This window comes from Cryptomeria japonica, chromosome 10, assembly GCF_030272615.1.
Source record: "Cryptomeria japonica chromosome 10, Sugi_1.0, whole genome shotgun sequence".
NCBI lineage: Eukaryota > Viridiplantae > Streptophyta > Pinopsida > Cupressales > Cupressaceae > Cryptomeria > Cryptomeria japonica.
In genome coordinates this window covers 766695492-766709117 of record NC_081414.1, presented here as the reverse complement: position 1 = coordinate 766709117, position 13626 = coordinate 766695492, and the positions used below count along the sequence as shown (strand labels likewise).

Sequence of the window (13626 nt, the reverse complement as noted above, 5' to 3'; positions counted from 1 at the left end):
AACACAAACACTTAGAGGTATACATGTACATACAAGATCAAAAAAATGGTCATGAATGTAAAAAAAATTATTACACTAAAAGCATATATTTAGGGAGATCCTTCATTGCATCTATGTAGAGAATGTATAAGTATGTCAAGATGATTCATAATCTAGTTACACACAAATAGTTCCTACGAGTATTCTGTGTGGAGAAAATTCCTCAATAAAAAGAAGGTGATTTGAAATGAAAAAGGATGATCCTAAATTTAAGAAAGATGACGTGATAGTTGTTTTAATATATGATGTTTATACAATACTTGTCAATTGTTTATAACCCATCTCAAATTTAATTGAATGGTAGCAGATATAATTTAATGCCATTTTAAATAACAAAAGTTTCTATAAAAAGAATACGTCTAAATTTTAATTTTAATTTTATATAAAGAAAATCATAAATACCTGCAATTAAGGTTTAAAACTTTTATTTATCATTTTAAATGGTATTTATCCATCTTCATCACAATTATATCCTCTCCGATATAACAAAACAACATGGCTATTCCACAAAAATAATTCAGTCTCAGTATGCACAGGATAAAAAATAAGTGCACCATAAAGGAAGAGAGCTTTAAATTCAAATATGGGACAAAAATCAATTAAAACTGTTTCATTTTGAAAACATACAAATTTGGCCCTTATTATAGGATGTACCACTTACATAGCATGTTTGAGTAATCAGGCACAGACACATTCTTCGCTCTTGTATATTAGGGAACACAGACATATATATCCTCTTTCTTCTTCAGACACAAAATTGGTAGCATTGAGATTTAGAAAACTAAGCACACGTTGCATGATGAATTTGAAGACATCTATAGGTTAAGTGATCAACAGGAGGGAAGATCTTTGGGCGGAGGAAGAAGAGATTGGGATCTGCCCCCATTTCCATTTAAAACAATCCACGCCATCTTCAATCCCCAACTGGTATGCAGCTCGAGATGACAATGCATAAACCATACTCCTGCAATTGCACACATACGTTCGGTTAGCTTGCCTAGATTTATATGTAATGAAGCACAATATTATTGAACTCTACTTAAATGAGCGATTGAAGCTAAGATTAAGTAAGGATAGTAATACCTGGATTATCAGCTAGGAATCTGAGAGCCACCCAACCTCCACTGGGAACTCCAACTGTGTTTCTCTCCGGAGGATCCACCAGATTAAAATTAGAAGGGTCCGTGCTTGCATTGTAGTTTCCCGTACCCTGACCAACTATAAAGAAGTTGAAGCCGTGCAGATGCAGAGGATGGCTCTCGAAGGTCACAATGCTGGTGTCCTGCAGAACTAGCTGTACGGTAGTGTTAAAGGGAAGCACTTCCACTCTGGTGTCGTTGAGGGTCTGTGTGTTGTTAGGCGGCGTGCCGGTGTAGTTGAAAGGAAATGGCGGATTGTCAGGGAAAGTGGTATTGTAAACTCCATTGGACTGATTAAAGTAGTATGCTTGAAGAAGAGCGGTGGTAGGAAGAATGAAGGATATGTTGTTAATGGAGGCTGCAAATTTGGTACCGTTGGGGCCTTGACATGTCTGTCCTTGGGGACACGGATTTAGCCCCAATCCCACTGTGAATAGGAACTGTTTATCCACCTTCTGAGGGACAGCTGCTGCTGGAAATTTCGGATTGCCCAAGCTTCTCATCTTTTGGCTAAAATTGGTGGCAAAGGAGGTATCGTTGGGGGCTGGAAGCGTCGGTTTCATCATAGGAAGAGAGGATGAGGATGAATTAACTGCTGTCACATACTCTAACACTCCAGCACTGCTTGAGTTATCAAAAGCTGCTGTTCCCGTAGCGAATGGGCCTGCTAACATGAGGAAAGTGGCATTGGGTGGCTGAGACATAGCTGTCAAGAGGACGTTGGTAGTCTGACCAGGAGTGATCAGAATAACATTGGTTTGGAAAGGCTTGACATACACAGCATCCGCTTCTACCACAGTCAATGTGTGGTTGGCTATTGAGAAAAACAGGTCACTATTAAGGGCAGCATTAACTATACGCAGTAGGTAAGTTTTCCCAGGGTTCACTTTGAGCCTGAATGTATCTGCATTACACAACACAGGAAACCTTTGTTACATTTACATTTACATATATACAAATGAACAATAGCGACCAGTCTAGTTATGTGTCATCCATTTTAATACCCCGCCCTCACCGTTGGTAGAGCAGTTATACATAAGTCCAGGGAGTCCGTTGATGGTATATGCATCTGAAACATTAGCTTGGGCACCACTTTGCATTGCCTGATTGATAACAGTCTCAGTGTCTGCATTCCACCACTCCCCTGCAATTTGCAACGCAACAACAGTATCTTGATTTTAAACTTAGGAATATGTACAATGGCAACATGGCAATATCAACGAGTTGTGAAGGGCATACCAAAAACAATAGGCACTTCCTGGTGTGGGCGAGGGAATGGGTAAGAAGCATTCTTTTTGGGATAGATGATAATGGCCCCATGTATGCTCGCTCGCAACCATGAGATGTGGGCATGCCACCACAGTGTTCCTCTCTGCCTTTTGATAATAAATTTGTACGCATAACTTTGCCCGGTTTGGATTGGACACTGAGTGACATAAGCAGGACCATCCGCCCACCCAGATCTAAGCTGCCGAATTCCATGCCTGAGTAATTCATAGGAATTCATTAGGTGCACCTACTAAAGGAATTCATGAGCATATTATAGTACTATTTTTATTAATCAAATAACTGAGCAGCGGGAGCAGAAGAGATACCAATGTATGCTAACATTGTTTTTAACATTATTTGTTACTTTGATAACCACACGATCTCCTTCTCGAGCAACTATTACAGGCCCTGGATATTGCCCGTTCACAGTCAAGAGAGCTTTCGTAGTGCAAAGGCGGGTCACATTCGTCATTTGGATCTGCAGATATTTACAACAAAGGAAGAATCAAGCAATCTGACCAGGAAGGAACCTCACAAAAAAAGAATGAAATTGTTTATTGCTTTCATTAACAATAAAACATTCAATTCATTCCATACAAATATATAACCCACGGTGAAATTGTAGCGCCGTGTAATCACGGTATGTTTCGCTGAGACAAATTGAACAGAGAACCACAATGCCAAAAGTGGCAACAGGAGGCGGCCATAAAATATCTGCATTGCCAAAATCACACAATAGTTCCGCTTTCAGAGTCTGATCTCAACTTAAACTGGCTAAATAGTCATTTCCTAAATTGTTACTGGCCCGAGATGTGAGAGTGTCTCTCCCTCTCTCTGTATATATAGATACAAGGATTAAATAAGTTGACAGGTCCTTTCGCCTTTGGTATGCAAAGCTAATATTTTAACGCAATTTCAAATCGATATGAAATTTATGGTTAGCAACTGTCTTGGTTTATTTCCTTTTCCTGACTTCTTTTGCTTGCTTTATTTGTTAGTTATGGAGATAAGGCAGGGCTTGGCATTGTACTCATTATCTTATTTGTAGAGTGACAACCAAGTAAACCAGGAGCCCATTAAACACAAGCTTCTTCTCTCACAAATCCCTGTACCTAAATCTGTGTTGGTGTACCAACTGCTGCTCATATTTTTGTTAGTGGGCAGGTTCACATCCATTCAGTCCAGGCTGGTCAAAATGAAGTCTTACTCACTTAATTCAAGCCTCTACTCTGTCTTAAAAGCAACCTCATTTACTCCTACATTTTATGTCACCTGGTCTGCCAACTAATTCTATTGCTTCTTCTAATTAATTCTATTATTTTTTCTTATCTTTTTTCCTTCTTCCTTGTCTTGAAAATTAGATCCAAATATAAATTCACACAATAACCTCAATTACGTTTATGGGACTCTCAGAATTACATTTCTATGTAAATTAAACCAAATTGGCAACGTAGACTGAAACTTGTCCTCTTTCAAATCCTTTACCATCCGCACCAGCAGGCTGCCGTTGGCAGTTGACAGAAAACTTTTGGATTTATGGGGATCAATTTTCTAAGAACCTGGTATGTTCTTGAATCTTGTCAAAAAATTTTAGGTCAGGGGATAGGGGTTGTCATGGCAATAATATGTTTTCTCCCTACACATTCTTTGGGACACACTTTTCATATCATAATTCTAGTTCTATGTGATAGATTTTGATATTCATTATAGAGGGATACATTTTTTTGACATCAATAGAGAATTAGGTTGGGTTCAAAATTATATTGTAACCTATTTAAATAAATTTAACTAAGATATTTCATTTTGTCTAAATTTTGTAAAATTAATGTAAATATCTATTAAAAAATAAATAATATGACATTATTTTTCTTCTTTCAATGTATTTTATCTCCTTTATTATTTAAGAGTTCAATAGAATTGAAGGAGTTCTTGAATTCATATTTATTATTCTTTATGTTAATTTAAGTTAGTTAAAGTTCAAGAAATGCTATAAAATTATTTTATTTTTGTGTAATATTATGCCAAAGAAAAAATTATTCTAGACTTCACATGTGAAATTCTTAAACTAATTTAGGATTATTAAGTAGAGGTATATTATTGTGAAAGACTGTTATTTGAGGGTTTAAGCTCCACAAGATAGAGTCAAGTGCAATAAAATCATTTGGGAGATAGTGTTCAAATTCCTAGTAGTGTGTCCTTTGCATTTGACTTTGTTACAAGATTGGGCACTCGTCAACTTTGAAATCCAACCATTACCATTCATCAAAGGATTAAAAAACTATAATAATAACCCTTTATATATTTCTAGTTTCATTTTCCCAACCATTGTGTGTAGCCCACTACTATGAAATTTTGTTAAGCCTATCAAAATATTGTGACTATTAAATATTAGAGGATTATATTATAATACATTTTACCATGCCAATGATATTTCTTAAGATATTTTCATATAAATATCTCAATGAGTTAGTGGTCAAAACCTATCTTTAGTTGCCTCAAATAAACTAGTTGCTTAAAGAATAGATTTGGAAATTGAAAGAGGTAGTTATCAATAAAATATAGCAACCATACTTATAGAAAAAAGTCATATTATGGGAATTGACTTCAATCCTTGATTTATTTATCCTTCAAAGTATATGTTGGATCACCCTCTGAATTGTGATAGGGCTCAACTTATACAAGGGCCTAAAATAAGCTTTCTTGTTAGCCTTTCTTAATCATTGAATAAAATAGAGGTATCTTCCAAGTACAATACTTTGTTCACAATATTCAAAGTTTGATAAAAACCTTAGAGCTAGGAGTTAACATGCAAAAAACTATCAATAAGTTGGTGATTCTCTCAAGGAAAATAGATTCAAAATATATTTTATCATTTGTGAGTAACCTAAATAGCTCTACTAAAGAATGGTGATTAATAAATCCAATTTCCTTATTGTTTTTCCATTTTTTTCTATAAAGGATTGTGATTGTATTGTAAAAGAATATAGTTATAATTGAAAGCTATGAAATGGAAGAGAGATGATCATTATATAAGGCTAATGAAAATAAGAAATCAATTGGAGAAACTTGTAGGAGGAAACCTAGAAGTATAGGTAAGAAATGTACTTTTGCATTTGAACAACTTCAACATCCTATGCTTGATAATGATAAAGATGTTCAAACATCATCAAATAGTGGGATTTCTCCTCCAAGGGCTACTGGAGGAAAAGTAATAAAGCATGGTGTGATGATAAGTTTGAAAAAAAAAATAGTTAACTTGAAAGGGAAAGAGACTATGAGTAATCTATCGTCTATTTTGTTGACACCCTTGTAGATAGAATATTAAGAAAATGCTAGATTTACTAGAGTGTTTTTTAAGTGTAATTAAATAATAATAATTTTAGTATAGAGAGGATGTATATAATGTTGAGTATTAATTTGATGAATAGTATGAGGAAACTAAAGATGAATATTCAAAAGGGTAGCCAACAAAGCAAGTTAGCTTAGGATTATAGCATAGGGAACAAAATGCATACCTTACCTGAGGGATGTCCAATCTAAGAGATTTTGATTTGTGTATATTAAAATATGGTAAGGATAGATGGGACCTAACAACAGGAGTAGAATCCCTCATGTGTGTTGATCAAACTAAGGAGATCATTTTGACCACTCATAAGAAGAAGACATAGAGGCACTAGACAATGGAGGGGTTGAAGGGTTGATGTAGGCAATTCACAAGGTTGGAACCCCTAATCCTTATTGGGTGTCAAGACATCATGATGAGAAGGTTCAATCTTACATTCAATTTGTCTATGCACGGTGAATTCTAATAGGCCCCAATCATCATCAAGGCATATGCTAGAAGAAGTAGTTGGACAAGATTTAGAAGTAGCTAATGAAGCTCAAGGCTCCTTCGAGTCTTTAGATGTAAATTTTGGGAATTTGTATTCTCAATTGAAAGAGGGTCTAAAGTATAATGAACCCCAATTATCCTCTAAGAAATAATCATCAATAGGAGACAGTACATGTCTTCTTTGATTATAGAAGATATAGATCCTACTTAAATTTGGATACAAGTATATGGATATTTATCAGCTTCCATTGTGTATAAATATTATTGTGTGATAAAGAGTGAAAATGAAGGTGAAAATAGTGCATGTATAAATTATCTTTTTGTTTATATTCACATGTACATAATCCAATTCATTTTGAAAATGCACTTAAAGTTAAAAATGGGTAAATGCAATGGATGACGAAATATATACTATACAAAAGAATCAAACATGGGGTTTAATGAGTCTTCCACAAGTAAAAGATGTGATAGGAGTGAAGTGGGTTTACAAGACCAAATTTAATTCAAATGGTGATGTGCAAAGACAGAAGGTAAGGCTAGTAGTTGAAGGGTAGTCACAACAACCTAGGGTAGCCTTCAATGAGACATTTTGTCTCATAGCCCTCCTACACACTATGAAAACAACACTAGAAATAACAACTCAAAATAAGTGGGAAATATATTATATGGATGTAAAATCAAAATTCCTAAATGGTTTCTTACAATAAGAGTTGTATATGGAGGCATCCTTTAGGCTATAAAATATAGGCCATGAAGACCAAGTTTATAAACTTAAGAAATCTCTTTATGGACTCAAGTGGTCCCCAAGACATTGGTACAACATAATTTATTCCTATATTTTTTTAAATTGTTGTAATAGGTGCATCAATAACCTACATTATACACAAAAATTAATAAGATAGGTGAGATTATTATTGTTTTGACTACTAAAAGTAGGATAGGCCCATACCATTACAAAACAACAAAGAAACACATGGAGCGCATGAGGGGTGCGCAACTAGTCAAAAACCCTCCACTAAAACATAGAAAAAAACTAGCAAGGACAGTCGAGAACCAGCACAAAAATGAAAAGACCGGTAAGAACAGAACTAGGAACAAAACACAGAGAACACAAAAACTAGCACAACCACCCATGAAAGGCACAAAGGGATGGCCAACTACATGGGGGAACTTTTATCTTTCCAATCATGGCATAAGCTTAAAACTTTATCAAAAAAGGACACCTTTTTAGGAGACTCAAACCCAAAGCCAAAAGAAACCAAAGCCAAATCCGAGGTGGCTTTCACCATAGACTCAAAAGGACCAATACCAACAATCATGGCCTCCACCTGCTTGCTATTCTTCTCTCTTTTCCTGTTTAGTTCAACCTTAATGTTCTAAATAGCTTGTAGAGAGAAGTAGTGCGAATTTTCCACATTCTTACAGGCCGAATTAGCCACCTCAAATTTAGAATTAAGGGCCTCCTGGGCACACCAAATTTCTTCCAGCTCATCTTTTGTTATGATCATTTTCATTTTATCATATAGGGCATCAACTCTACCTTTCATCTTGTCCCAGTTGTTCGCAATACCAATGAAATTATTGGTCGCCTTCCAGACTCTGTTGTCATCCGCTCCCTCAACCCAAGTATTAGCCTTTTCTTTATCTTTAGCAAGTGCCTCCAACCTATTAATCTTCCTAATAGCAACATTCATCTACCCAAAAAGCCACTTGAGCAGGTCATCCTACCTTTGAACATCATCATGGATATCCTTCACGAGTTTGGTGAGGATAGTGATAAAGCTCAAGGGCTTAGTGGGGGAGGGTTAGCATCATCAACAACATTCTTGGTAGGGAACCAATCAGAACCTATGGTTTTAGAGGATTCAAATTCCTCAAAGAAAATGGAATCAAACTCCAAATCCTCAACAATTCCCACCTCCTTATGCTCCTCAAATAGGGGTTCCTTAATAAGGTCATTTTTAGAAGCAACAATGGCCCTAAATTTGGCCATGCAGGTAGTATTTTTTCTGGTGGGCAATTTAAGGCCTGAGTGGGACACTTCAAAAGAGTTGGACGGGGTCACAAAGGGGTCAACATACAAATTGAGATCAAAAGTGGACCCAATTTCACCAGAAGGGACCCCACGCTAGGGATTTTGATCTAAGTGAAAATAATACAACCTACAGATAAGAAATTGGTGTAGGAGGGTTTCCTTTATAAATAGCCCTAGAAATAGATTAAGTTAGGGAAGACAAAACCCAGTAAGGGAAGTTCATCCTTACCCATGCCATAGATGGTTTAGCGTAGGGAAGAGCTGAAGGTGAAATCTCCTCTTCCTGCCATTGAGTGTGAAGTATTACATTAAGAGTAGGGCAGCCTCCTTCCATATACCTGGGAGATCTTCATGATTGTAGCCACTTTGCAATTCACAGACCCCTTCACCAAGCTGAAAAAAATATTCAAAGTCCTTGTAATTTCCCTTAGGTTTTTTAGGGAAGGTCACACCATCTAGAGTCAACCCATTAATATCTACAATTATTTATTTAGTAACCTCAAAAGTAACACTTCCCAACTTCACAGTGTCGATGTTCTAGGCTTGAACAATGGTAGTAGAGATTTTGGGGTCATAACCAGACATGTGAGCTCCACATACGAGTCCAGATCTCCCTAGATAACCTTGTCCCACAACCATCATTCTTTTTTAACTCTAAACACTTATGTAGAACTTTAATCTGATTCAAATCTCCTCCCATCTTTGTAGACCCAAAGGCCACAGAGTGAAAGCGACATATCTGAAAAAAACTATGGTGGGTACTCACAAAAATATAATCTCGTCATCTTAACCAACTTGGAAAGGCAAGGGAAAGAATAAAAAATACTAAAAAAGTAACCTTGGGATTACACATCATTAATGTGCAAGTCATTTGAAATCATGGCATGGGCACCAAGAGGTACCTCATGCATTTGGAATAACCAACATGCCCAGCATGGCTAATTTATCAGCCACCCTATTCCCCTCGTGTCACATGTGCGAGAATCTAACTTCATGAGAATATTATTATTGTACTTTCTCATGGTGGCATTATTTTTTGATTTTGATGAACAAATTTTTCAGAAATCTCAGTTTTTGGTGACTGTACATGTCCAATCCTCGTTTTGTAACTTTCGGGACTCCGTTTGGGCTCATATGAACTCCTTTTCAGGTGTCGTGGTTTTTGAAAGTGCATAATTTTTTGTCTACTCTCATAATATGCTATCAGTTAACAACAATTTTGGGTAGAAATTGTACTTTCAGCATATGGTCCTTTTTGGCCAATTTGGCACTTGTATTGCATAGATCTATCTTGTTGGTATTCTTCTTTGTAGTTCTCAGCCTATTGGGGTAGTTGTAAAACAAAATCATAAGTCTACCTTACCATTGTTTGCAAGTGGCCTATTGTACACGCGCTAAATATAAAGTGCCAAAATCATCATTTTGAGCCCAGGGTACTTTGATTGATTGAATTTGGGGGGGTGTCTCTTGTGCTTTTGTGCTCTTGTATTCCTTCCTTCTTGCTGCTATGGGTTCTTCTAAGTTTCCTCTCTTAACTTATCATAATTATGCTACTTGGAAAATTGATGCATGGAGTAAACTTATGGAAAAAGGACTAACTCATTATATTGATGGAACTACTATTGCTCCTATTGATCCTAAGGTTGATCCTGTTGGTCACTTGGATTGACTCACTAAAAATATCATGGCAATTGGTACCTTAAGAAAGTATGTATCAAAGGATCTCATTTTTCATATTGAGAAATATACTCTAATCAAGGATGCTTGGCAAAAGTTTCAAGACTTGTATGGTCAAGTTGATGAGATTAGGGGATATCAAATTGATAGTGATCTCAACATGTTAGATCCAAAGATCTTTGATACTATATAAGATAATGTCACTAAGGCAAAATATTTGAGGACACAACTCAAATATAGTGGTATTGATAAGAAGGATACTCAATTGATCTTCAATTTGATGGGCAAACTTCCACAAGAATATGTAGCATTTGTTTCTAGTTTCCAAACCCATAGGATGACAATGGGTTCAAGCTACACAATGCCTAAAGCATTGATGATGGAACAAGCTAAGTTGATAAGCATGGGCATTCTTAAGACTTATAAGTCTCAAGCATTAGTGGCAAATCAAGGGAACAAAGGAAATCAAGGAAAGGACAACTCAAACAAGAAAAAATGGAAATCAAAGCCTAAGGACAAAGCATCACCTTCTCCACAACAAGGAGATTCATCCTCTTCCAAGAGGGACAATTCACCAAAAAGGGAGAGACCTACTTGTGCCTATTGTAAAAATTTTGGTCATGAGGAGCGTCATTGCCATTCTAAGAAGATTGATGAGCTCACACACATCCTCAAAAAGCATAACATTGATTTGCCTAATGTCTAAAAGAAGGATGATTCATCAACTTCTATTTCCTCCTAATCAAAAGGGAAAGGGAAAGAATTCATGGCTTCAACAAGAGGATAGACTCACTCTTTTGGGGCAAGAAAAGGAAAATCTCTTTGTGCTACTACAAGTCATGATTCAGGGAGATGGCTTCTAGATTTAGGGGCTTCTTATCATATGGCATCTTCGTAGTCTATGTTCTCTACATTTGAGCCTTGTACCATGCCACAGATTTTGATGGGCAATCATGCATACATGGATGTTATTGGGAAAGGATCTATTTCCATTGGGGATAACTCCTTCAATGATGTGTTCTGTGTACCCCATTTGACAAACAATCTCCTTTCTATCTATCAAATCACACATGGTGCAACAAAGAGAACTGTGGAGTTCACACCTGAGTTAGTTTTCATTAGAGACTTCGAGACTAGAGCTATCATTGCGACTAGTGTGGTTGATCATGCATCTCGGTTATACTCCTTTTCATATTTTGTTGATGATAATGATTTCACATATGATGATTCTTCACGTGATGATCACACTTTTGTGATGGTTCAGATTTTGAGGAGATCTTTGGGTACTTGAACTTGGGGATTCTCACATGTGACCCTGTTCTTGAGCCTTGTGTTTCATCTCCTCCTATTGATATCACATCACCTATTGCACCTGATGATGCGGATAGTGAGATAATTTTTCCTTCTTGTGATTCAGTGCAGTAGGATATCTCATGTCTTCCAGCTTCAGTTTCATGGGATGAGTACTTGACAGACATTGCAGGTTTGTTTGTGGAATCCTACATTGAATATTTGGGAGACATCATTGATGATATTCATCTTTTCTTTGATGAAGATGATCCTTCTTTGATTGTTGCGAGGGAACACTCTGACCCTCTTGTTCATTCTCTACATGATCATTCTTTTTAGGTTGATATGATTGTGGATACTTATGTACAACAGTTGGAGGAGGTCTCTTTATGTTTACAGGAGACATGTGAGTCGTTGAGACTTGTTCTACTTTCATCTCCACTAGATCTTGGAGTGCCTTTTTCAGCAATGCGGAGTAGTTTACCACCTTTGCAGGGGGTATCTTTCTGCATCAACATGGGGACACTTGAGAAGTTTTTAGAGATTCCATTCATCATGAGTTCTTTTCATACATCTTCCTTTCATGATTGGGGAGACTTCATGGATATACCTTTGGTTTTGTTTCATCCTAAGGGGAGGAATGTTGTTTGACATTCATGGAGTAGTTTCTTCATACATCATCGAGCTTCTATCATTGGTGCAGATTCTACATTGAGGGGGGGCATCCTAGCTTCTCTTCTTCTCTCATATGGGGGACTTTTTCCTCACATGGGGTTTTGTTCCTCACATGCTTGTATGAGAGTTCTCTTGTATAGCTTTCATCTCTCTTTTTGTTCATTTCATGAAACCCGTCATCACAATACTGATGATTGCCCTAGTTTTCAAAAATCTATTCAAGATGGCATAGATAGTGGGAAAATTAGAACTGTGGATAACAAACCTTCTTCTCCTAGCAAACCCTTTCCTTTATGTCAAGACGATATTTACCATCCTGACAGATTAGCTACATGAATCTATTGGAGATTGAAATATGATAAGACCATTTCCTTTCCTCGTCAAAATAAAAAGAAAAATCTTAAGCAAGTGGAAGGTATTGAATACTACATTTTTCAAGATTTATACTCACATTCTCTTGGAAAATATTATGCATTTAAGAAAAAATTTCAACTGCAATATGATCTTGTACAAACTTGTCTCACAACAGATCTAGTTGTATTTCTTGGCAAAAACATAGAGCCTTAGCACTTCTTTTTCTTTCATGTTTCTCTTCACCCTATGGCATAATTAGCCCATTTAACGGGAGCTCTTTATCATTTGTGGTGGTATTGTTTCAATTTTACATACTTTGGGACATCAACATGAAGTCCATTTTCCTTCTTCTTTCTATCCACTTGTCTTTGTCCTTGTGCATTATTCATTATTAGGTCTCTTTTCTAACATAAGAATCATTCCTATGTGAGCATATAATTGTTCTTGGGTTTCTTTGCTGAAGAGACGCTTCTTGAATGGATAGTGCACCTCTTCTCTTTCCTTTATTATCTTGGAAAATGTATCTTTTCTATGGTTGTGATTATTCTCAAGCACGATATGCCTCCTTGCATGGAATGATCTCTCGGGACTTGCATAATCCTTCCTTTGGAGAATTTGTTCCATTAGGAAGGCATATCATTTGAAAATAAACACTATTGGAAAATGAATACCCCATTTTCCCCTTGTCCTTCTTACTCGGGGCAAGGATTTTTCACTCCTATCCCTTTCTCTCTATCTCATGTATCACTATTTCCTTTAGGGGTTGTATTTCATATATGATTATCATTTCTATATACTTAATCTTCCTTAGGGAATATCTAATACCCTTTTTCTTCCTTTCGAAGATTACCACTTCTTGAGATGTGTATTTTACATATACTAATGTCTTTTCTTGCATGCAAGTACATTGTGCATTATGTTAATCTATCTCTAGAAGATTGTGTAAGTTCTTCTCATTGTCCCTACACTTGGGGGGAAATGATCTCTCTCTCTCTCTCTTTCTCAAGGGATCTAATTTGCCCTATTTTGTGGATGGTGTGAGCTATATTACTTGATGTCATTCCTTGTGCACAGTTGTTGGTTGTTGGCTCAAGGATTATCTCTTATACAAGAGGTGTAAGTCCTTGACTACAACCTCTTTCACACTTGGTAATGTACATCTATGATAAATTCACCCATCCCTCTAGGGGCTAAACATGATTCATCCCTCATCGAGGATCCCTTTCACCTAGGAATAGGAGGCAGGATTGCATTCTTTTTCTCTTCTTTTCTTTGTTCTAGAAGATGTTATATTTGTCTAAGACAACTCCTCTTGG

General features: G+C 36.5%; 1 protein-coding gene across 1 annotated transcript; it reads right to left on the bottom strand.

The window, feature by feature from the left end:
• Positions 1–615: 615 nt before the first annotated feature.
• Positions 616–3234, bottom strand: LOC131027029 (laccase-4-like). Its single transcript, XM_057957025.2, has 6 exons — positions 3060–3234; positions 2774–2925; positions 2418–2662; positions 2194–2322; positions 1123–2082; positions 616–1003 (listed from the first exon to the last, which is right to left on the bottom strand). The coding sequence occupies exons 1-6, from the start codon at positions 3165–3167 to the stop codon at positions 870–872; spliced, it is 1728 nt and encodes a 575-aa protein (XP_057813008.2). The 5' UTR covers positions 3168–3234; the 3' UTR covers positions 616–869.
• Positions 3235–13626: the final 10392 nt, after the last annotated feature.